Consider the following 26,576-nt stretch of genomic DNA (forward strand, 5'->3'; position numbering starts at 1 on the left):
AAATCAGAAACAACAGATTACATGTTGTATAATTCCCATTTATATAAAACATCCAGAAACGCAAAAATCTGTAATGACAAAAATCTATAGGGACAGAAAATCTGTAGAGGTAGAAAATGTCCCAGAAAAGGAAATCTGTAGGCCCAGAAAACAGCAGAGTTGGTCTGTGGTTGAGATGAAAAGTGGAGACGGACTGCCAAAGGTATAAAATTTCTGAAGTGGATGGGAAATATTCTAAAATGAATTGTGGAGATGGCTGCACAATTCTACAAATTTATTAATAAACACTGAACTCTACATTGACCTCCAATGACAAAGTTTTATGGTATATAAATTATACGTTATTTTTTAAAAGTTGTCATGGTTCCTGGGTGGTTCAGTTACGTCCCCAACTCTTGATTTTGGCTGATGTCAGGGTCTCAGGTTGTGATATTGAGCCCTCGTTATATCTGGCTCTACACTCAGTGGGGAGTCTGCTTAAGATTCTTCCCCTCTTTCTCTCGCCTTCTGCCCCTCCCATGCTTTCAAGGGCAACATGTATGTACTTCTCTCTCATTCTCTCACTCTCCAATAATACTCTTTAAAATAAAATGGTGTCAAGTGCTCCTCTATGTAAGTAGAGACAGTTGACTGAAGCAGATCTTCTTTGCTCTGGGAAGAATCACTTCAGTGGACAACTTAATTATGTAGTGTAAGGCTAACAGGCATTCATTAGCTGGGGGAATGACCTAACAAAACCCTTTGGAGCTAGTAAAGGCTGTTCCTTCCCAATCCTAATGTAAACAAAATTAAAGAGGAGGGCGATAAGAAGATCTACATTAATAAAATAAAATGGGGGGACGCCTGGAGGCTCAGTTGGGTTGGAACGACTGCCTTTGGCTAAGGTCATGATCCCGGAGTCCAGGATCGAGTCCCGCATTCGGCTCGCAGCTCCACGGGGGTCTACTTCTCTCTCCTGACCTTCTCCTCCCTCATGCTCTCTCTCACTGTCTCTCTCACAAATAAAAAAAAAATAAAAAAATAAAAAAATAAAATGGGGATCCTGAAAGGGAAGGATTAAACTAGACTCATCTTTCTAAGGTTTAGAATTACCAGAATTTCTTTCATGAATGTTAGTGATAGTATCTGTGGTCCATAAGTAGAAGGCACACTAAACAAGCTTTATCAAAAAGGAAAGGAGAATCTAAGTTGGTGATTTAGGGTTTAAATTAGAGGCACTATAGGCCAACATTTAGTGTCTACAGAGGACATATAGGCAAAACAATAGAAGGCCAGACACGAGTAAATCACACAGTATAAATCCTGATTAAAAAGGATATTCATTCAGTGCCCATTTGTTCTTAAATGGAATAAGGGGCCTCTGAAATCATCTTTTCTTTCTTTTTTTTTTTTAAAAAGATTTTATTTATTTATTTGACAGAGAGAGATCACAAGTAGGCAGAGAGGCAGGCAGAGAGAGAGGAAGGGAAGCAGGCTCCCTGCTGAGCAGAGAGCCCGATGCGGGACTCGATCCCAGGACCCTGAGATCATGACCTGAGCCGAAGGCAGCGGCTTAACCTACTGAGCCACCCAGGCGCCCCTGAAATCATCTTTTCTAATGGTTTCAAGGATACAAAAGTCAATATTAATATGAAATCTTTTGTTTAAAAATCAGTTTATATTTATATAAAATAATGGTATAAAATTCAATTATTAAAAAAATACCATGAGGACCAAACAAAATTATCTGTGAGCTACATCTGAGTTACAGACAACCAGTTTGCTATTCCTGGATAAGATGTTCAAGAAAGGAAGGCTGATTTTGGTAACAGTGTGGGGGGAAAGGGCTGAAAGATAATGTTGTCACACATTCGACCTTGGCGTGGAAGTCAGGCTCATGAAGCATAAATTAAGGAAACTAAACCCTGTGCTAATACCCTTGGATAAACATAACACTGGAAAGGGTGGTCGTCCTCCTATTAAGAACCACTAAGGTCTCCACAAGGGTCAGTGTCATCACATCAAGAGCAAGGATTCTTGGGGATAAGTTTTAATCCACGAAACCATGTAGTGGTGGCAAAATCAAATGAAGCTAAAATGAGACCACTAGTTTATATACTAATCAAAATTCTCATCTCTTTGTTCGTCTATGCTTTGAAAGGAAGATTAGCCTCTCTGTAATGAGTAAACTGTCAAAAGTTAAGCAGTATGTGAAAGGGGAGTTGAAGGAGACACCAAGAAAAGAGCTACTTAGCAGTCCTGCTAATATGAACAGATTAGTATAAGCGATTAATCTGAATATTTAAAAGATGAAACCTTATTTGTATCATAAGTGGCCATACTAGTTATACAACTAGTTAAAAGCTCAGTTAAAAGCAGCCATTATTTTAGGACTTTACAAGTCATATTCAATCCTTCAGAGAATATAACAGTCCAATTTTGATTTATTAGCTCTTTTTGGAAGGCATCTTATTTTCAAAGTTCTCTTTCTAGCCTGTTCATCTTCTTGGTCCTCATAATGCACACACTTTCTCTCATCTGACAGGAAACCCAAGACACAAAATCTTTGCTATAGGAGCCGGAGACCCATTTTTCTTACACACATACAGAAAGATTTCACAGAATAGGTACTAAAAGCATGGACTTTGGAGCCAGACTACCTGGGTTCAAATTTCTTCCTTTAGGTATGTTATCTTGAAGAAATTACTGTCCCTCAATGTGCTTTAGTCTCTTCATCTGTAAACCCTACTGGGCTTTTTAAGGGATTACATAAATGAATACATGCAATGTCCTTAGAACAATGTCTGACAATAGATAAATGTTTCATGTGATAATGTATATGACAATATTCCATCCAGGGAATGTGGGAATGAAGGGATAAGAGTCACAGCTATATTGCACAATCAGAAGTATGTGATATACCTTATAATATGTCTGAATCTCCAAGTAGATTATTGTCTGTTGACTACCAAGGAACATATAATGATAATGCTCTATTCGCAACTAAAATATGTCTTTCAGACCATTTGCTCCTAATAATTGATCAGTTTTGAAAAGTGGAGAATTCTGATAAAAACTAATAATAAAGGAAAAAAATAAGGCAGGGAATTTAAACATCTTCTCTGAATAGTGAAACAAATTTAACTCCAAAAGATTATATTACTTGTATATCTGGGGTGCAATTAATACAAAAGTCTTAAAATAGTCATAACAGTTCTCCAAATTTGTCCTATAAAATATAAAAATAATATATACAAAGATTTAGCTAAAAGGATGTTTATCACAGCATTTTTTTGTATAATAGCAAAAATTAAAAACAATCTAGATGGCCAGTGATCAGTTAAATAAATTGTGTTACATCCTTCAATTGAATACAAATTGAATACAATTGAATACAAAACAGCCATCTTAAAATGTATCATGGAACAACTCTTTATGACAAGCAAAAATGTAATAAAATACTGTGCACTAAAAGATCCAAATTGAGGGGCAGGTGGAAATTTGTTTATCTATGCAAAAAGCAGTCTATATATACAAAAGATATCTAGAGCTACAAGACTATATGTACAAAAGATGTTAGCAGTGGTTATCTTTCGGTGGAATTGTGTGATTTCTTTTTTTTTTTTTTTGTTCTTTTCTAAGGTTTGCAAATTTTCTCCAATGAAGATATATTATTTGGTAATAGGATTAAAATATTACTAGGGAAAAAGTGCTTCTCTAACTTCAATGTGCATATCAATCAGCTGGATAATTCTGTTACAATGAAGCTTCTGACTCAGGTTTCATAGGGCCTGAGGGTTTTTCTTTTTTTTTAAAATGTTTTATTATTTATTTGTCAGAGAGAGAGAACACAATCAGGGGGAACAACAGGCAGAGAGAGAAGCAGATTCCCTGCTAAGCAAGGAGCCCGATGTGGGACTCTATCCAGGACCCAGGGATCAGGACATAAGCCAAAGGCAGACACTTAACTGACTGAGTCACCCAGGCATCCCCAGAGTCTTCCTTTGTAACAGGCTCCCAGGTGATGCTAATGCTGTTGGATTGGCAACACACTTCCAGTAGCAAGACAATACCTAGAATATATACTTAATCTTCCTTTTTCTCTAACCATGTAGTATGGTTACTCTTGCAAAACACAAGCAAATAGAAGCTACTCTTTATGTTATTATACTTGATATATGATATGGCATTGCTAAGTAGCCCATGGAAACATTTCCTAATGTTAAATTATTTAATTTTCCAATTAGCTTAGTATAAGGTCTGCTGATTATTCAAATTCGTATAAGCAATCATGATAAAAATACACAGATAACGCTGAAGAGTTTAGTGCCTCTGGAATGTGGTATTTCCATGTTCAGATCAGCATCTTACTGCTTTTGGTTAATAACCATAAGCCTTTGAAATAAATCGCAAAGATCATAATAGAAAAAATTAAAGAATGCTTGTTAGTGTAAGACCAAGTGATATTTAAAGGCAATCTAACAAACAACTCAGTGTTTATTGAGAAATAGGCTGGTAATACCAAAAATAAGTTGACAAATTTATGCCCTCTAGGAGTTCAAAGTCAAATATGGGAGATACGTAACTTAAGGAATAATGTAATATAACTTTAAATCTATAAAATAAACCATAATTGAAGTGAACATAAGATGATAGGAGAACAAAGAAAGAAGATTATGAATTTTATTGGAATGAAAAATAGGAAAAGAATGCTCTGGTGATTTTTGTTAGAGATAATAATTGAACAGAGTCTGAAGGTAAGAGCAGATCTTACCACTGGTGGGAGAAAGGTAAGGAATTCCAGGGAAAGAAACATCTTAAATTAGCACTGTTATTGTAAAGGGAATCCAGTGTCTGACTATTCATTTGCCATGGTCATGTACTGACCAAAAGTCTTAGCTGTTAATACCCGCCCAGCTCAAATAGAAAATCTTTAGTATCCAAATACATTTCCTTGCAGAATAAGCGAGTTAACTTTTCCTTTATTATGCTAGTTAAAATTAAAATTCTTTAGGCCCTTTTAACAAAGACCGCACATATATTATCTTCCACTTTAAAAAAACAGATTAGCTCCCCACTGTCTATTAGAATGTAGTTCAAAATTCTGAGTATATGATAGATTTCCAAGATCAGATCTACAGGCTACCCTTCTAATATCTTACCATGTCTTTTAAGTAATCCTGAATTTTCATGTTTTCATATATTTGTGTATGTTATTTATTTTCTTATATTAAAATAAACTTTTCCTCCTTTTCTGAGTCTCAGAAGTCAATTCATTCTTCATATTCTTGAAGGTCGTCCCATCTCCCCTTAATGTTAATTTCTTCTTACACTAAGCTCCTACAGTAAACTTATAATTTTAAGTAACCATTTCACTATACCTTAAATATTATGTTGGTTGTATGTTTGCTCTTCCTACTCTTGTTTTGAGGGTAAGAACTAGATCTTATTTTTCCATAGCCCATTTGTAGACCATGATACAGTAAATTCTCATAAACATTTGCCAAATGACTAAAATGGATTGCTACCAAGAACTTATGGAATAGCTGCTGATAAAAAAAGCAGATAAAAGGATAACGTGGATGGTGTTCTAGCTTAGAAGTTACAATGGGGAAAAAAAAGGAAGTTACAGTAACACAGATTCAGTGGCCTAAGAAACAAACATGAAAGGGGTATCTGGGTGGCTCAGTCAGTTACATGTCTGACTCTTGATTTCAATTCATGACATGATCTCAGGGTCATGAGATCCAGTCCCGCATTGGGCTCCACATTCAGTATGGAGTCTGCTTGAGATTTCTCTCTCTCCCACTGCTCCTCCTGCCCCTCTCTAAAATGAATAAATTAATCGTCAAGGGAAAAAAAAAAAGAAACATGAAAGTGAATTGTCTTAAAGATTGTATGAGCTTTGGAAAGGTAAAACTAACTAGATAAAGTGGCCTGATAAACCATTTTAGTTATCTAATCCTACCTGAAGAAATCTACATACAAAATTGTTTGTTTAATATGATATTTAAATCTAAGATTCACTCATACAGCTTTTTATCTACCAAAAAAATAGCTTGTCAATTCATGGGAAGGAGAATAAGAAAAGTGTTTGATGGTATTCACCTATTCAGTCCTTAAAATGTTATTAGACATTCATTAAGTGTATAAAGTCCAAGATTTAAATCGTGAAAACTTCAATTAAGTTCAGCATTGTATAATTTGATACACCAGTTATGATCAAAGGAAGATTTAAAAGCTAACCATAATACATTTGCTACAAAGAGAATTCATGAACATCAATACTCCTGTTCATTCTGAGTCAGAACAAAAAGCAGAATTCCTCCATGTTTTCTTTTGAACTTATTGTACTTATATGTAGATGGAATCAGCTGTTAAATATTTATGTTATCAAACAGGAAGTCCTGTTACTTAGTTTAATAATAGAAGATAAACACAGTTCTATATGGCTTTTATACTGTATTTCTTCCTATATTTACTATCACTAGAGAAAAAACTTCGATTAAAACTTGTTACATTTCATAAATGCTTAAATTGGTAATTAATCTTTACTCAACAGGCAATTTAAAAAAATTACATGTATTTCTGTGCTTAGTTTTTTCTTAAAATAGCACTTTTGGAACAAGCATATTCAGAGTGTTTATTATCAGGAGATAATACATTCCTTTTCTTGTCAACAAGTCATACAAGTAGAATGCTTTAAGTAGCTTTGAAGAATGTGGTTTTCATAAAAAACTTCATATAGTAAAAGTTCCTTCTATAACTCACTCTGTAAATGATAATTTGTGCTTTCATCACAAAAATAACCCTGGAATTTTGAAATGATAGGATTTCTCTGTTTCTGTTGCATCAGTGTTTCTCCTCTACAGTAACACACTCCATAATAGAAAACTAGAGCTTGTGTTTACTATACCCATCATTATGTATATAAAATTATTGTGTCTTTTGATATTTTCGGGATATGAAAGAGAGAACAGAGTAGAAGAATACTTGATTAATGAATATTCAGTTATTCTTAATATTTCTTGTGTCATGCCTATCATTTACATGGCTACAAGGCCTGCACCTAATTTTACTTGTGTTACAAGCGTACTATTTATTTTATTTTGTGACATCACAATTCAGAAAAATGTTAACAGCATTTTATCAGTCTCTTTTTTCTTTTTTTTTTAAAGATTTTATTTATTTATTTGACAGACAGAGATCACAAGTAGGCAGAGAGGCAGGCGGTGGGGGAGAAAGGCTCCCCGCTGAGCAGAGAGCCCATTGTGGGGCTGGATTCCCGGACCCTGGAATCACAACCTGCCCGCTGAGCCACCCAGGCACCCCATCAGTCTCTTTTTTCTAAAAGAAATCATGCTCATGATGTTATCTTCAATTGCTAGTTTTAAAATGTGTTTCAGAAAACATCACAGGCCCCATACATTTTTAAAAAATGGTGACAGTATGGTTCAAACATAAGTTTTATTACAAGCCTGTGATCTCATTCATTCATCAAACACATTTGAGATACATTTACTAAACAGACACCTACTATATCTGTTTTGGAGGAGTAGGTACTAGTGAAACAGAAACTAATTCAGTACTGTCCCCATTCTCAATTGAATGCTTAATTAAAAGGTCTTCCAAATGCATGAAAAAGATTTCCAAAGAGACCTAGAAGAATGCAATTTAATAGAACAGGAAAAGTGGAATGAATAACAAAACTTCTGCTGTTAGGTTAATTTTAATAATGTAGAATTATTTCTAATATTTAACAGTTCATTAACTTGAAGATATTTGAGATTCCTCATCTATCGACCTGCTTTACAGTAAAGATTAATTATAAACAATCAAAACCTTTAAGTAAGAAGAATTTTAACAATATATGTGTTCTTTACTTTCTCCTTAAAACAGCTCAAAGAAGGTAAAAAAAAATTCTGATGCAGTAAATAAATAATTCAAATAAACTTCTATAGAACCATGAAGGTACTGTAAAAAACCAAGGACTAAATTTTGTAAACCATTCTTGGTTTGTTTTGTTTTTTTAAACTGAGTTTTAAACTACTATGGAATATATAAACAGAAAAAAGCAAAACCTAGTGCTATTTGATCATCAAACACATCAAAAAGGGCAAAGGTACCAAGGGTAATTCTATTGTTCCTTTAATCACAATGACAAAAATACCTTAGGGAGGGTCCAAGGTGAGATGTGGAATGGAGGTACTGGCATTGTTTATACCTGAAATTTATCTTTTAAAGTGCATGTCACCAAAAATGGTTACATTTTAGCAAAGCAGCAAGTTCAAACATTTTAACATGCCTGGAAAGAATGTGGTGTATGCATAAACAAGTTTTTCCTCCTTTAACCATAATTAAAATAACATAAAATATAATTATAAAAGCTTTTGATATTTATTATGTTATAAATATAAGATTTTACATAGAGTAATTATACTATGCTTTCATATTAGAAATCCTGCTTGTAAAAAAACCTGAAGTAACTTTCACACAGGTACTTAAAAATAAAAAATGGTAACACAGTAGAACTTTAATTATAAATTCCAGAGTCTTCTGACCTTTTAAATTTTAAGGATTATAAATCGAAAAAACTTTTTAAAAAATTGATTATTCTTTCTAAAATTTAGGCTTTTCACTTTCATATAAGAACAAAAAATAAAAACAAACTAACATTCACTAGAAATGACATAAAATTCTGTAGAAAATTTCCTACTGACATGTGACTTAATGGTCACATATAAAACAAAACAATGAACTATACGATTCAGTTCAACTTATAATCAAGTTTTGTGGAATTTTGCAACTTCATCCTGCAAAATGTCCTTGTACAAATCACAAAAAGACAAAACATTGTTCTTTATGTTTGATTCTAAAACTCCAATTAGTATTTTAGCTTCTAGTTAAAATGTATCATAAAAAAAAACAAACAAAACTTACTTGATCTGTCCCATAAAGCAGTATGTTCAGAGAAATGAAGGCTGTCATTTTCCAGAGCAGTTTTCTGATCATGTGCAGTACTTTTAGAATGTCTATGAAATAATCGGCTAGCAAAACCTTCCAATTTCTGAAGAGCAGTTGTACCTGTATACTGGTTACAGGGTAGTTCTTTATAAGCTGCCATTCATGTGCATTTGCGCTTTACTTAAAGTAAATGAAAATATTTTCAGAAGGAGCTCAACAAGTTCTTACACAGAAGCTAAGAGCTATGCATGTGTCAAACTTCCTGTTTGCAGGGTATTCAAACCACTACTGCTGCTCTGTTTCCTGTTAATATAAAACAGTACATCACTGAGCCTTTCTTAGCAAACCCTTCATTCAACTAGAGATGGGGATTTTAAAGACTTGCAATATCAGCCTAAATGGTTTTATGCTTAAGAGTGTTTAATATTAGTGAGAACATTAAAGATAAGACTTTATATATAGACTGAAAAAAACTTTTCAAAAAGAAAACTAGTTAAACATGTATTACAACTCTATGCAACAATTCAAGGCCAAACCACTATCCAAATATAATATGGTAAAAAGGTTGTGTGGTTTTTTTTTTTTTTTCCAGGAAATCAGCTAATGTACAGATTTTATGAATCCTGATAAGCAGTTAACTTTTCATTGAAAATTCATATAAAATGGATATTAAAAGCCCTTGCAAAACAACTTTATAACATGTTTTAACTAAGAAATATCTGAACTAGCACTTTAAAAAAAAGAACCGAATGTTGCTAACTCATTGACTTAAATCTAATATATACAGGAACTACAAAAACGTAGTATATCAGCACTGCTTATCAAACCTACCATCTGCTGACAAGTGTTTATCAGCAGTACATTTTAAAACATTTTAAAGTATGAAAAAATGAACAAAATATAAGATTTAAAGTTATGTAAAATCAGCCACGGCAAAACATTTCAACTGAAAAAAAATTCCTTCTAGTTTACTGAAACATCTTAATTTTTAAAACTTAACACTGAGTACTACTGCTTCACTGATCCCTAACTTTAGGTCTGACTTAGAAACAACTCCTTTGATTAAAAGAAAGTAAAATTTGCCATTGGCCAATTGCAGGAAAAAAGTAACCTGTGACACTTAACGATGAACTCGAGTACTTGCCTTTTGACACTAATTAAAGGATGAAAAATCTATATGCTTTTCTCCTTGGGGGAGAGAGAGGATCTACCTAAAAATATCTTAGTCCAAATTTCCTGACAACTGCTTGACAAATAGAATAGGAACAACAATAATAATAGAATAAACTGGAACAATAGTATAATCAGTTTAGGACAACACACACACACAAAAAAATTGACATAAATTTTGCCAAGTAACAGCTCCACTGTTGTATATTTTGTTTTGTGTAATAAAATTAGTATCAGTGTAACCAAATAAGGAACAGTATCCATAATACTAAGCTCTTAAAATCTGTAGCTTTCTGTGTAAACATGTGTGTATAAGAATAAATAATTTTTTTTAACATCTGACAGTGCTTTACACAAAACAGGACTGAACAAGTGTCTGCAGTCTGTAATCAGTCTCTACAGAGCATGGAAGGACTATAGGGCCTGAAGTGGATGAAATCCCTTAATTCTCTTCCTTGCTGTCTTAGAGGAGAAATTCCTTTCATCCTTGTGACTCCCTCCAAGTGTCACCTCTTCACTGAATTTTCCAACATATTTCTTAGAAAATAAATTGCTCTCTCCTTTCTCCACAGATTTAAACTTCTGTGTTAAAACTTGCTGTTTATAAATTTATGTCTCAAATTATGTTACTTGAATTCATCAATATAGTGCATGTATTATATACTCAATATGGTCAAGAAAGCATTCTTTTTTTTTTTGTAATTTTATTTTTTTCAGTGTCCCAAGGTTCATTTTTTATGCACCACACCCAGTGCTCCATACAATATGTGCCGTCCTTAATACCTACCTCTAGGTTCACCCAACCCCCTAGCCTCCTCCCCTCCAAAACCCTCAGTTTGTTTCTCAGAGTCCAAAGTCTCTCATGGTTCGTCTCCCCCTAAAAATGAAAGCATTCATTTTTAACAAATTAAAGGTCTAAGTAAAATCATTAAATACTTGAAAATGTTTTAATTTTATTTATGCAATGTCATTGAACTCTTTTCTCTACAGTCAGTTACTAAATTTTGTTCATTCTTTGGGTTTCATTTTTATAATGTGCAAATGTGAATTTCTAAAATAACTTGTTTCCCTGCTTCCAGTCATTTCTTTCAATCACTCATCTCTGACACATTAACCTTCCCAAAATATTCAACTCATGGTATTCCTTTGCCAAATGAACGAACTAATCCTAACACTTCAGCCCCACCATATCATCTTTAACATGTTTAGCCAGGCATATTCAATGTTGCTCAAGCTTAGTACAGATATTCCAGAATCCTAACTAGAACACTAAGATTCATTTATTTAAAACAATGCATAGGGCTATTAACAGCAAAGTAAGTAGAAGAAGGAAGGGAGAAAGTAAGCCTTACTAGATGAGTAAAAACCCTACATTTGAAACCTGGACTTTTTTTTCAGTAAAACTGTTTCTATTTGTTACAAAGTCCTTATAGAAAGTAGAATCCTTAGTCTGCAGAGCAATGTTTCTATATATGGTAATGTGACCAGGAAGTTGTTGCTATGTAAGTACTTAGGCAACTTGACTTTTATTAAAAAGAAGAACTCTACTGGCATCTACTGCTAGAAGGAAACAACTACAGCTTTTACTAAAACTGAATTCCTTCCTTCATAATTGATTAATTGAAATTAATCTTAAGAAGTATATTGCTTGTTATTCATCCTGATGGTATTTACAGAACTTTAATTTGTACTAAAATGTCTAGCCCTGTACTCCAATTTGGTATAACAGCATATTTTATACTCTATTAATATTTAATTAAATAATGTATGATAATAAACCAGAGTAATCAACTTTGAGATTATGAAGTCCTTATTATTCATTCTGCATTAATTTTTGAGATTATAACAATTTGCAGAGTTGAATCTCCTGTTATACCACAAAACAGGTTTTTTTTTCCCCTATATTTAGTAATAGTGGTGAAACCTTACATTTATTTACCAATTACTTTACAACATACAAAATGGGAATTTTCACTGGCTCATCAGATCTTTACAAACGAAGTAGGCAGGACAGGTGTTATTATCTCTACTTTAAGATGAGAAAATAAACTTAGAAACACTAAGTGACTTGCACAAAGTCACTTAAGTCTTCTGGCTCCTAGATCAAAGCTCCTTTGTACTGCACAACAGTGATCAACAAAGGAAGTAAAGATTTTTTCAAATGCAGTATTTTTCCAATAGGGATAGGGAAGTGGGGGGCTCAGCAGGGAGTCTGCATCTCCCTCTCTCTGTCTCAAATAACAAAATCTTAAAAAAAGAAAAAAAAAGACGGGGAAGTCAGAATAAAAGAACAGCAGGAGGGTGGAATTAGTTCTTGGAAATACTGTTCAGAGTCTAAGAATCTTTTTATTAAAATGTTTCCATTCAGATGATCGGTCACCTTAGAGCCATGTGACTTCATTGTCTACCTTTAGGTTCACAATCATGCTGAGGCCAAGAATAACTATGTACTTTAGAATTCAAGGTTAAAGAAAAGAAAACATGGAAGCATATTTGATACATAAATGATGTATTTGTTCCATGTAGAGGGCAAATAGTATGACCATGACCCCTGCTCTTCAAATAAAGGTTTTCCGGTAATGGTTTTGCCTTTCAAAAAATGACTTAAATGGGTTCATATCTTTTATGAATGGATTCAAACTTTTAAGACTGGCTTATTTCATTTGGCACAGTGTTAACACCTGAGGCTCATCCATGTTGTTTCAATAGTTCACTCATTTTTTTTTAATTGCCAAATAGTATTCCACTGTATGGATTTACCACAATTTATATATCCATTAACAACTGAATTGCCTTTGCACCTTTGTCAAAAATCAATTAACAATATTTGTCTGGGTCAATTCTGGACTTTATCATGTTCCACCGATTTGTGTATGTGTCAATTCTTTCATCTATACCGTAGTGTGTTGGTTATTATAGTTTTCTAGTAAATCTTAAATCTGATAGTGTCAATGTTCCAACATTTTTTTCTTCTTAATTGTTTTGCTTATCAGAGTTCCTTAACCTTTCCATATATATTTTAAGATTGTCTGTGTCTACAAAAATAATCTTGCTGGGACTTTATTTTTTCATTTTTAATTTATTTTTATTTTTAAAGATTTTATTTATTTATTTGATGGAGAGAGACAACAAGAGAGGGTACACAAGCAGGGGGAGGGGAAGAGGAAGAAGCAGGCTTCTCGCTGAGCAGGGAGCAGGATATGCGGAGGTCCATCCTAGGACTGTGGGATCATGATCTGAGCAGAAGGCAGACACTTAATGATTGAGCCACCCAGGCGCTCCCTTGCTGGGACTTTATTAAGATTGTGTTTATTGAGAGAAATGACATCTCAATATACTGAGGCTTTCAATATATGATCATAGAGTTACCTCTTCATTTACTTGGGTCTTTGATTTCTTTCATCAGTGTTTTATAATCTTGAGAATAAAGATCCTGCAAATATTTTGTTAAGAGTTATACCTACATACTATTTTTTAAATTGGAGTTATTGATTGTGATTGTGATTGTAAATGGTACTTTTAAAATGTTTGCAGTTGTTCAGTGTTAGTATACAGAAACATGACTTATTTTTATATTTTAACCTTGTATATTGCAACCTTGCTAAGCATACTTATTAGTTTTAGGAGCCTTTTTCTTTTTGTAGATTTCTTAGGATTTTCTATATAGACAAGCATGTCATCTTTGAACAGATATAGTTTGTTCTATTTCTAGGACTTTCAGTAATAATGTTGAACAAGAGTATCAAGATGGATTTATCTTTCCCCATTCTTTTGCTTTTAAATATTATATCAGTATATTTAAAGTTGACTTCTTGTTACAACATGTAGCTGAGTCTTGTTTAAATCATTTATATTTACTGTAATTATTGATATTATTGGCTCTAGGTCTATTTTTTTTAATTTTCTGTTTGTTCCCTATTTGTTAAAAAAAGTTTTCATGAATATAACTGACATACAATAAACTGCAGATATCCAAAGTGTGGAATTTGGCGTTTTGACATATAATACAACTGTGAGACCATAAATCAAGATAATGAACTTTTCTCATGCCTCTTCATAAGCTTTCCTTCTTTCCATTCCAAATCCTTGGCAACTTGATACTTCCTGACAAGATACATAATTTGCATTTTAAGACCTATATAAAATGGAACTTTTTGGCAAAATAAACTTTAATTTTAGAACAGTTTTTAGATTTATGGAAAAACTACAAAGATACCATAGGGTTGCCATATACCCAACACACAAGTTTCAGCTATTATTAACATCTCACATTAGTATGGCAAATCTGTACAATTAATGAGTCAATTTTGATACATTATTGTTAACCAAAGGCCATAGTTTATTCAGATTTCCTTAGCTTTAATCTAATGTCCTTTTCCTGTTCCAGGACCCCATCTAGAATACTACACTGCATTTAGTACTCATGTCTCCTTTTGCTCCTCTTGGCTGTCATGACTCATGTTTCCTTAGACTTCTCAGATTTTCCTTGTTTTGATGACCTTGACAATTTTGAGGAGTATTGGTCAAGTATGTAGTAAAGTGTTCCTCAGTTAGTATTTTTGGGTTTTGTTTATTTTTCATGATTAGCTGGGGTTATGGGCTACTGAGGAAACAGAAGTAAAGTGCCATTTGTATCACATATCGAGGATATATACTATCAACATGACTTATCACTGTGAATGGTATTCTTGTTACCTGGTTTAGGTAGTGTTTTTCAAGTGCCTCCACTGTAGTTACTCCCTTCCCCCTCATCCATACTGTACTTGTTGGAATTAAGTCACTATGCCCAGTGCACACTTAAAGAAAGGGGAATTATACTCTAATTCCTTGAAGACAGAGTGGAATTCCTCTGCCTGAGCAATGTGTCTCTTCTCCCTGATTTATTCATTCAATCATTTATTTACATTCAGTATGGACACATGGATATTTACTTTATATTTTGAGCTATAATCCAATAATATGTTATTAATTTTTTTGCTTAAATTATTCAAGCTTTGACCATTGGAAACTCTTTCAATTGCCTCCTATGTTCCACTGAGATACAATCTCACGTTTGCATGAGCACATGCACACATGCATATATGTTTGAACATTTACTTTCTAACAACTACAACATGGCCCATGCTCATTTTGTATACTTCCTGCCCCAGTTCTAGAATCAGCCATTTCTCCAAGGACCCCTAGTTCCTTTTACTGGAGAATGGTATTAGAAACAAAGATCTGAGAACTAGGTGAGCATGTTGCTACTAGAGTGTTGTTGTCTCTAGGCCTTCTCAGCTGATGGAGCCAAGAAATATATGTGTATACAAATGTTTTACACCCATATCTGTATTTCTACATGTAATCAGTTGTGTCTATAATGAAGTAAAGATGAGTTCTTCCTAGTATCTCCAACTCTAATCCATGACTGCATGATTCATTTTACTCCCCTCCTTACTTACTTAAAAACTCCACTCCAACAGTGAGAAACCTGGCTTCCACCATCCACCATTCATTTACTCACTTGTTTAATTTCAGTATACACATGTGGCAGTATCAGAATTGTTAACCTGGTATAGTCATTAACTTTAACCCCATGGGAAACAACTTTATCAACTAGCGTATACTACTATGGAGTTGCTTTTGCCTCTATTCTTACAGATTTCACTTTTTTCCAAATTTACTCAGATCAGCACCTTTTGACTCATCTTCAGTAAGGTTGTTTCATGAGTTTGCAATACAATTAGATTGTTTTGTCACAGTCTGAATTTCATTCTGGGATCCCTCAATTTTCTAAATGATGTTTTTAAAAATTATATATATGAAAAAATTACATACATTCAGATTTACTCTGTATGAAGGCACTATGGATTTGGACAAATGCATAATGTCATGTAACCACAATTACATTATCATACAGAAATTTTACCACCTTTGTAAATATCCTGTGGTTCCCCCGATCTTTGGCACCTACTGAACTTTTTACTGTTACTAGAGTTTTGCCTTTTCCATGGTGTCAAAATTGGAGTCACATCCCATGCAGACTTTTCAGACTGCTTCTACCACTTAGCAATATGAATTTAAAATTCATGCATGTCTTTCTGTGGCTTTATGTCTTATTTCTTTTTATCACTGAATAATAACCTATCATATGGATATACCACAGTCTGTTTATCAGTTCACCTACTGAAGGACCATGGTTGCTTCCAGTTTTTGGCAATTACGAATAGAAGCTGTAAATTTTCATGTGCAGGTTTTTGTGTGGACATAGTTTTAAAATCAGTATAGTAAATTAAATTCCTAGCAGTGTGATTGTTGACATGTACGGTAAGGCTATGCTTAGCTTTGCAGGAAATTGCCTAAATGTCTTCCAAAGCGGCTGTACCATTTTTTATCACCATCACCAATGAAAGGAGTTCCTACTGTTCTTATAAGAAATTGGCAACTTGTATATGTCTTCAATTTAGTTAATCTAAAATATGTATAGTAGTATCCTACTGTTATTTTAATTTGCAATTCCCTAGTGACAATGACGTTGAGCATCTTCTTACATGCTTATTTACCGTCATTATTGTTAGTGAGATGTCTGTCCAGATCTTTTGCCCACTTCTTTTTTTTTTTTTCCAGTGCAGATAAATACAGGTTTAATGATCCATTGTTCTTCACATAGATGGCTACAGAGACTTTATAATCCCAGGATACACAACCATACAACAAAGACCAATCAGCCAATTCTCAAATAAACTTGGCTTCTTACAACTATCCTGTAAACACTGCAGCCTTTCTTCCATCCAAAATGACATTCATCTCACATGAAAAGTTATTATGGGGGAACCAGAAACCTAGATTTGTGGCCAAAAATAAAAACCAAAGAAAAAATAGTAATTCGGTGGTTAGTTGGTGAAAGATGGACATCTGGTGCCCTTCACTGTGCTGCTTTGCTCTTCTTACTCTTGCTCTTTTTGTCCCTCTTCTTCAGCCCATCCATGTTAGCTCTCAATAGATTTGAGTAAGCCATCTGAAACTTGTCCACTTCTTTGGAGCTCACCACAGTGCTGATCTTCTTTTTCCCATCAGTAGCTCTTAACAGACACTTGTTGTCTGAGGGCTCAAAGCCCTCTACAGAACCCTTCCTTGGAATGGGTTTAGTTCGACCATCATCCTTCTTCAGGGTGATGAACACGCTGCCCGACAACCGGCACTTTTGAAACAGTCTGGTCAGCTCTGTCAGGAACTGCTCGCTCTCCAGGAGCACCATCCCGGCACCGCTAGCTCCCTGGCGTCAGCATAAGGCCCCCTTTTGCCCACTTCTTAATTGGATTTCCCCCCCCTATTTTAAGGGAAAGAGAGTGCAAGTGGCAGGGAGAAAGGACAGAGGGAGAGAGAATCTTAAGCAGGCTCCATGCCCAGCATACAGCCTGATGCGGGGCTTGATCTCACAACCCTGAGATCACGATCTAAGCTGAAATCAAGAGTCAGAGGCTTAACAAACTGAGCCACCCAGGCAACCATGTTTGTTATCTTATAATTGAGTTTTATCTGGTAGAATTCACTAGTGAATCCATCTGATCCTGATGCTTTTCAGAAATTATTTCTTAATTATTAATTTTCAAATTATTGATTCAGTTTTAATAGATATAGACCTATTCAGATTACCTATTTCTCCTTTATCAGTTTTGATAATCTATGTCCTTCAAGAAACTGGCCCATTTCATCAGAGCTATCACTTTGTGGGCCTAGAATTTTTCATAGTATTCTTTTATTACCTTTTAATGCCCCTAGGGGCTATACTGATCATCCAGCTTTCACTTCTGATATTGGTAATTTGGGCTCTTCATGTTTTTTGTTTTTTGTTTTTTTAATTAGGCTCACTAATATTTATCAATTTATTGATTTTTCCCTATACCAACTTTTAAAAACAATTTTTCTCATTGTTTCTTGTATTCAATTTCTGCTCTGTATTATTTCTTCCTTCAGCTTGCATTGGGCTTAAATTATTTTTCTTTTTCCATTTTCCTAAGGTAGAAACTCATGTTACTGATTTTAGATATTTCATCTTTTCCTGTATATGTATTTAAGGTTATAAATTGCCTGCTAAGCACTGTTTTTGCTAAATCCCCCAATAGTGATAAATTGTATTTTCATTTTCATTTAATTATTTTAAAATTTCTCGAGACTTCTTCTTTGGACCCATGTGTTATTTAAAGTACATTCTTCAATTAATTTCTATAATTGGGATTTTTCCAGCTTATTTGTTATCAGTTTCTAGTTTAATTCCACAGTGATCTGAGAATATACTTTGCATGAGTACTATTTCTTCAAACATGATAAGGTGGGGTTTATGGCCCAGAATGTGATCTCTTTTGGTGAATGCTCAACACAAGCTGGAGAAGAATGTATATTCTGATGTGGTTGAATGGAATCATCTATAAACGTTAATTAGATCAGTTGACTGATAGTGTAGTTCAATTATCTACAAACGTACTGATTTTCTGCTTAAGAGGGGTGTTAAGTCTCCAGTTATAGTGGCTTTTTCTATATCTCTTTTCAATTCTATCAGGTTTTGCTTCAGATATTTTGATACTCTTGTTAAGTGCATATTTAGGATGTTAAGTATTCTTGCAAATCTACCACCAAATCATTACATAATGTTGTTTTTATCCTTCATAATTTTCCTTGTTCTGAAATCTACTTTGTCTGAAATATAGTTACTCCAGCTTTCTTTTAGTTAGTGATAGCATGGTATATCTTTCTCCATCCCTTTATTTTTTTTAATCTAATTTTATATTTAAAGTGAGTTTCTTATAGATACACATAGCTGGGTCTTTCTTTTTATATAAGGGTCTTATTTTTTTACCCACTCTGACAAAATCTGTCTTTTAATTAGTGCATTTAAACCATTCACATTTAAAGTGACTATTATCATAAGTATATTAATAACTACCATATTTATAACTGTTTTCGACCCATTGCGTATGTTTTCGCCCTACTTTTCTGTCTCTTCTGATTTTAATGAACATATTATATTAATGAACATATTATATTATTATATTATTACATTTAATCTACTCTCTTAATGATGAATTATTCTTTTCAGAAAATTTTAGGGGTTATTCCAATGTTTGCAGTATACAATTTTTAAAGAAAGCTCTACACCCAATGTGGGGCTTGAACTTACAACCCTGAGATCAAGAGTTGCATGTTCTACTCACTGAGCCAGCCAGATGCCCTGAAATAAACATTTTTAAATAATCTCAGTCCACCCTTAAATAGCAGTATACTGCTCTTGTAGTGTGGGTAACTTATAATTGAGCATTCCCAAACCCTTTCTCCTAAACCTTATAGACACTGCTGTCCTTCATCTCATTTATCCATATTCCATAATCACCCAGTACCTTGTTACTATTACCTTAGTTATGTTTTAGGTCAATGAATAATAAAAATATCTTATCTTCCTTTTTTCTTATGCTTTTCCTTTCTTTATATACATCCAAATTTCTAACCTATATAATTTTCCTTCTCCCTGAAGTATTTCTTTTGTCTTTTCTTATAGACAAGTCTGCTGACAATAAATACCCTTAGACTTTCTCTTTCACTTTTTTTTTAATTTATATTTTTTTATGTTTTATAAACATATAATATATTTTTATCCCCAGGGGTACAGGTCTGTGAATCGTCAGGTTTACACACTTCACAGCACTCACCATAGCACATACCCTCCCCAATGTCCATAACCCCCCCCCCCCTTCCCCCAACCCCCCTCCCAGCAACCGTCAGTTTGTTTTGTGAGATTAAGAGTCATTTATGGTTTGTCTCCCTCCCAATCCCATCTTGTTTCATTTACTCTTCTCCTACCCCCTTAACCCCCCATGTTGCATCTCCACTTCCTCATATCAGGGAGATCATATGATAGTTGTCTTTCTCCGATTGACTTATTTCGCTAACCATGATACCCTCTACTTCCATCCACATCGTCGCAAATGGCAAGATTTCATTTCTTTTGATGGCTGCATAGTATTCCATTGTGTGTATATATATATATATATATATATATATATATATATATATATATACCAAATCTTTTCTTTATTCATTCATCTGTTGACGGACATCTAGGTTCTTTCCATAGTTTGGCTATTGTAGACTTTGCTGCTATAAACATTCGGATGCACCGTGCACCTTCAGTCACTACATTTGATCTTTAGGGTTAATACCCAGTAGTGCAATTGCTGGTCATAGGGTAGTTCTATTTTCAACATTTTGAGGAACCTCCATGCTGTTTTCCAGAGTGGTTGCACCAACTTGCATTCCCACCAACAGTGTAGGAGGGTTCCCTTTTCTCCGCATCTTCGCCAGCATCTGTCATTTCCTGACTTGTTAATTTTAGCCATTCTGTCTGGTGTGAGGTGATATCTCATTGTGGTTTTGATTTGTATTTCCCTGATGCCAAGTGATATGGAGCACTTTTTCATGTGTCTGTTGGCCATCTGGATGTCTTCTTTGCAGAAATGTCTGTTCATGTCTTCTGCCCATTTCTTGATTGGATTATTTGTTCTTTGGGTGTTGAGTTTGCTAAGTTCTTTATAGATTTTGAATACTAGCCTTTAACTGATATGTCATTTGCAAATATCTTCTCCCATTCTGTCAGTTGTCTTTTTGGTTTTGTTAACTGTTTCCTTTGCTGTGCAAAAGCTTTTGATCTTGATAAAAGCCCAATAGTTCATTTTTGCCCTTGCTTCCCTTGCCTTTGGCAATGTTCCTAGGAAGATGTTGCTGTGGCTGAGGTCGAAGAGGTTGCTGTCTGTGTTCTCCTCAAGGGTTTGGATGGACTCCTTTCTCACATTGAGGTCCTTCATCCATTTTGAGTCTATTTTCGTGTGTGGTGTAAGGAAATGGTCCAATTTTGTGGTGAATTTTTCCACCTTTCATTTTGTCCAGATAAGAGTATATGAAGGAGCAAGTAAAATACTAAAAGGGTGGCAAAGACCCCAGGAAAATATGCTTTAACCAAATCAGAAGAGATCCCAAGTCGTGAGGGGGGGAGAAAGGGGATAAAAAGAGGTTCAGAAAGAAAAAAAAAAAAACAATTAAAAAGAGAAAATGAATAAAGAAAAAGTATAAAAAATATATATATTAGATAAAGTAGTTAAAAAAGTAAAAAAAAAGGGTAAAAGTTAAAAAAATTTAGCAGAAGAAGTGAGAAAAAAAATTGAAAAAAAAATTAAATTAACTGCAAGACTAAAGAATCATGGGGAGAAAGCCATGAGTTCCGTGCTTTGCTTTCTCTCCTCTGGAATTCCGATGCTCTCCTTGGTATTGAAACTGCACTCCTTGGTAGGTGAACTTGGTCCTGGCTGGATTTCTTGTTGATCTTCTGGGGGAGGGGCCTGTTGTAGTGATTCTCAAGTGTCTTTGCCTCAGGCGGAACTGAACCGCCCTTACCAGGGCCGGGCTGAGTAATCCGCTCTGGTTTGCTTTTGGGAGCTTTTGTTCCCTGAGTGCTTTCCCGCTTCCGTAGAGTTCTGGAGGATGGGAATGAAGATGGCGGCCTCCCGAGTCTCTGGCCCGGAGGATCCAAGAGCTCGGGGCCCCACTCCTCAGTGCGCTCTCAGAGAACAGCACCCATTTACTCCCGTCTCCCTGGCCTCCAGTCACACTCCGAGCTCACCGAGCCTGAGACCGGTTCAAGGTAACCCCAAGCTGTGAGCTCACTCTTCGGCTCTGTCTCTGTAGCCAGCTTCCCCGTTCTAATACCTGGAAGCTCTGTGACACTCAGACACCCCGATCCTTCTGTGACCCTGTGGGACCTGAGGCCATGCTGACCCCGCGTGGGCTTCACCCCAGTTTAGCCTCTGGAGCATGTCCCTCAGTGGAACAGACTTTTAAAAGTCCTGATTTTGTGCTCCATTTCTTCCCGCCGCTTGCCAGGGAGCTGGCCCCTCCCCCCGCGGTGTATCTTCCCGTCGCTTTGGTTCACTTCTCCGCCAGTCCTACCTTTCAGAAAGTGGTTGATTTTCTGTTTCTAGAATTGCTGTTCTTCTCTTCGATCTCACCGTTCGATTTGGTAGGTTTTGCAATCTTTAGATAAGCTATCTAGCTGATCTCCTGCTACCTGAAGTAGTCCTCAGCCTGCTACTTCTCCATCATCTTGACTCCTTCCCGCTCTCTTCACTTTTTAAGAATAAGTTCAATGGATACAGAATATCGGTTAGTGGCTTTTTTCTTTCAACTATTAAAATACTTTACTCCATACTCTTCTCATTTGGTGGGTGATGAGAAGGCTGTCATAATTCCTCTAACCGGTAAGGTTTTTACCATCCTCCTTATGGCCTTTTCAAGATTACATAATTTTTGGTTTTCTGCAGTTTGAGTATGATTAGTTTGAGTATGTATTTGAGTTTCCTGCATTTGAGTATGCCTAGGTGTAGTTATTTTGATATTTATTTTGCTTGGTATTTTCTAAGCTTCTTGGGCCTGTGTTTTGGTGTCTGTCATTAATTTATGTACCATTTCTGCCATGATTCCTTTCACAAATAATTCTTTTCTTGTCCTTCTCCTTCTGGTATTCAATTAAGCATGTTACACTTTAAAAAACAGTCTCATGGTTATTGATGTTCAGTTCTGGATTTTTTTCCCCAATTCTTTTTTCTCTTTGCATGTCAGTTTATGTATTTCCCATTGATCTATCTTCAACCTCGCTGATTTCTTTCCTCAGCTGTGTCCACTCTGTTGATGAACTCATCAAAGGGATTTATTTGTTAGTGTTTTTTTTTTTAACCTCTAGCACTTGCTTTTGATACTTCCTTAAGAGTTTCTCTGCTTACAATATTCATGTTTTCTTGCATATTGTCTACTATTTCCATTACAATTCTTATGTCTTAATCAGTTATTTCTAATTCTCTATCTGATAATTCCAACAACTGAGTCTGTTCCTGGTGTTTTGTCATTCACACTGTTTTTTCTTGTCTTTAGGGATGTCCTCTAACTTTTTGCTGAAAGTTCACTACTTGGCATTGAGAAATAGGACCAGAGGTAAATAAGCATTTACTATGTGGATCTGTTAATCTGGCCAGTAGGTGAGCTGTGTTTGATATTTGTAATAGGTGGCAGAAACTTCAAGTTCCTCCATTATCTTTGTTTTGAGTCCATTATTGGCTCTGGGCTTCCCTCAGTACTTCTCTGTCAGAGTCCATGCCTTTTTCGGCTCTATTTCACCGTTATTATACTGGATTCCTGTTATATATCTGTTATACACACACACACACACACACACACACACACACACACTTGCATAATTGGTGTTTTCTTTCGTTTTGGTATGAGGGTAAAGTATGGGGGGAGGAAAAGCATTCCATAATTTTAGAATTAAATCTCAGTTTCTTGTTTGGGCTGTGACCTTTACAGGTATTTCTCCATGATGTAGCTTTTCTCCCTCTTGAGAAAGGAAGCCAACAGGGGGCTGGACTAGGAGGGATGCCTTCCCCAAACTGAGATAAGAATCTAGTAATATCTTTTCCCTCAGAGAGTAGACCATTATTGAACAATGCTTTGGGCATATTTCACAGTGATTACCCTTCCCTCTTCCTGCACAATTATTACTAATAACAAAGATGGTGCCATCATTAATATGGAATTAATGGTTTCACACTTGGTAAAATAATATATTTTCAAATATATAAATTTTCATAATCATACTCTATATTTTTCATCCTTACACTCTCCATAATGCCTAAATTATCACATAGTAAAAATCTCAAAGTATAACAACCTAAAAAGTTTATAATCTTGCTTACTAAGGAATAAGATAAATTGATTTAGATACAAAGATAGTACCTTATTATTCCACATCAAAAGAGAAATAGACATTTATTTGACATCAAGTCAATATTGATCTAAAAATATGAAAAGTGTCAGTTCTCTGGTCCCATACTGTATGTCAAAACACCCTGTTTAAAATTGTATTTTTTAGCAGACGGGGTACCCACATTATAGACATAATCTTAATGAAAAATAGATCAGAAACTGAAGAGTCCTGGGCAAAATCCTACTTTTTAATTCCTTTCTTTTTTTTTAACATAATGAAAAAATTTGCAAATCAGTTTTCTTTAAATAAAAATTTCTCATTGAACATATATTCATCTTTAATATAATTTTATGATGTAAGAATAGGAAATAATAAATTTACTTCAAAGCATAAAGTGTACTCACTGAAGTATTATCAAAACAAACCTGTAAATCCCCAAACAGGAAAATAAAGTTAATATAAATAATTCAGTGTATTATTAAGATAACTTTTCAAAAGTCAGAGTTCAACAGGAGATAAGAACTAAATTTACTGTGTGCAGCTATCAAATATAAAAAAAAAGAAAAAAACAAAATTCTCATTAAATTGTAGACAGTGACAGTAAACTAGTTCAGTAATGAATCATGAATAAACAGTTATGGCAAATGATTAATTGTTCTGAATCACACTGTTTACCTAATTAAATGCAACTATTAGTAATACTAGCAGGTAAGTTACCTTCATTCTTTTCTGGAAGGGCAGATTTTTAAAATACTGATACAGTTGAGTATACCTCCTGTGGAGTTCCACAATACAACATTTTTGTTATCAGTTTTTATTTTTCCAACAAATAAAGGCTTTAGAATACCTAACTCAATGTTTTTCAGGTATTTTTAAGAGACACGGGGAAATTATCATGCTTCCTAATGATATGTTTAAACCTCTGATGCACCTATTTTGCTTCCTAATGATATGTTTAAACCTCTGATGCACCTGTTTTTCAGATTTTTTTTTGATGAATCACTATTTCTAATTTTTCAACTTAGCCAGCTTATGCTACTCTTTGCTTTTCCTCCCTTATTTATCTTCACCTGATGTGCAAAAGTACACATTTTATAATGTATCTTGGGTAAAATACACAGTGGATTTTTTTCCGTTTCCCTACATTCACTCAACTAGGACATAATTGTTACGTCTTGAAACAATAAAGTTCTACTAATGAATATTTTATTCCCTGGGAAAATGGTAGATATTTCAAAAAGTGAGTTAGTTTTATTAACTTCTCAGAAAATATTTTTGATATTGATATAACACACTCATTTAGTTAGCTTAAGTAATTTACATTCCAGAGAACTTATGAACACATGCCAATGGATCTGAATTCTTTTTTCCTAATCAACAAAGAAACAGAGAATATACAACCACCCATAAATATGTACTGGGTATCCATAATGTCCAAGTGTTGAATTATAGAGAATATAAAATAATTATGTAAGAGTAACTACTCAAGAAATTTAAAAGTCGAGTAAAAGCTAGTAGTATTTGCTATAGGTAATAATTGAAGATTTATATCACATAACTAAATATACAGCTGTAGAATGGATGCAAATTTTTCTGTATAGTTAATCTTTTATGGCTTGAGATAATAATTTTTTTTAACAAAGTAACCTTACTGATATACTATCCCAAACAAACATGTCAAAGAACTCCCATATCAAGGAACTCCAGCTACTTGTTCTATATGGAAGACCCCACAGCAAATATAAAGATAAAGACTGACCATTTGGAACTCTAACATCCCTATTAGTATTTTCTACTTAAGGGACTTTAAAGGCTAAAGGGACGTTAAAGCACCAAAAAAAACCATAAAGAATAGAAAGAAGGGTTCAGTGTACACTAGGTACTGAGGAAAATGGAATGGAATATGTAAAACTTGAGAAGGATCCTGGAGGAAAAGCAGGATTTACATAGACCAGAAAAAGTGAAAACAGCAATGCAAGAAGATCAATCTATATAAATGAAGGCTATAGGTAAGAATAAATATGACGTGCTCTACCCTTCCCAGTTACTCCCCTTTTCAGATTAAGAAATGTGAAGAAGGAAATAAGAGAAGATATGACAGAGTGTAACTTGCAGGGAGATGATTATTTTATATTGGGTCATCAAAGATGTCTAAGGAACATGACTTTACTTTGAGTTGTCAAGACCTGAAGTATAGAGAAAAGGAGCAAATCAAAGGCTAATGGAAAAAGAGTAACCCAGGAAGAAGAATCAGTGAATGAAAGACCCTAACAGAAGAATGGACAGAAATAACAGGACTACTAGGCAGAGAATGGATTGGGAGATGATGGTCTGTGTTAAGCTCAGAGTAAGAATGGAAGCAGGGAAAACAATTGAGACTATTACAAAGTCCAGGCAAGAGATGTGGTCACTTACACTGAGATTGTGGTGAGAGAGAAAAATGGACAAATTTCATTTATATATTTTAGAGAAACAGGGAAATCTGGTGACACTGAACCTAGAGAATGAATAAAAGAAAGTTATAAAAATAACCAATGTTTTTCCTTGAGCATCTGGGTAAATAGTCATGCCAATTACTAAGATGGGGGAAGGGTAAAGAACAGGTTGGAAGTATGAGAAAGGTTTTGTCAAACAGACATCAAATTGGAAATTTCAAAAATAGTTGCAGTGGAGTCTAAAA

At 34.6% G+C, this 26,576-nt stretch overlaps 2 protein-coding genes across 3 annotated transcripts in view; both read right to left on the reverse strand.

Annotated features, from left to right (window-relative positions):
• The window catches only part of PRKACB (protein kinase cAMP-activated catalytic subunit beta), a 125,884-nt gene that overhangs the window by 61,784 nt on the left and 37,524 nt on the right, over window positions 1-26,576 (reverse strand). Inside the window, exon 1 of one of the 2 annotated variants that reach the window (XM_047725224.1) lies at window positions 8,920-9,283. The exons of the other annotated variant lie outside the window; for it this stretch is intronic. Within the exon in view, the coding sequence (XP_047581180.1) occupies window positions 8,920-9,103 (184 nt within the window). The 5' untranslated portion in view covers window positions 9,104-9,283. Of the gene's footprint in view, window positions 1-8,919; window positions 9,284-26,576 lie in introns of those variants that run through there. 2 annotated transcript variants of the gene reach the window in all.
• On the reverse strand, window positions 16,720-17,379 carry LOC125097540 (signal recognition particle 14 kDa protein-like). The gene has a single exon (XM_047725230.1). It carries the CDS (start codon window positions 17,348-17,350, stop codon window positions 17,018-17,020), a length of 333 nt encoding a protein of 110 aa, XP_047581186.1. The 5' UTR covers window positions 17,351-17,379; the 3' UTR covers window positions 16,720-17,017.

This window comes from Lutra lutra, chromosome 4 (assembly GCF_902655055.1).
Source record: "Lutra lutra chromosome 4, mLutLut1.2, whole genome shotgun sequence".
Taxonomy (NCBI): domain Eukaryota; kingdom Metazoa; phylum Chordata; class Mammalia; order Carnivora; family Mustelidae; genus Lutra; species Lutra lutra.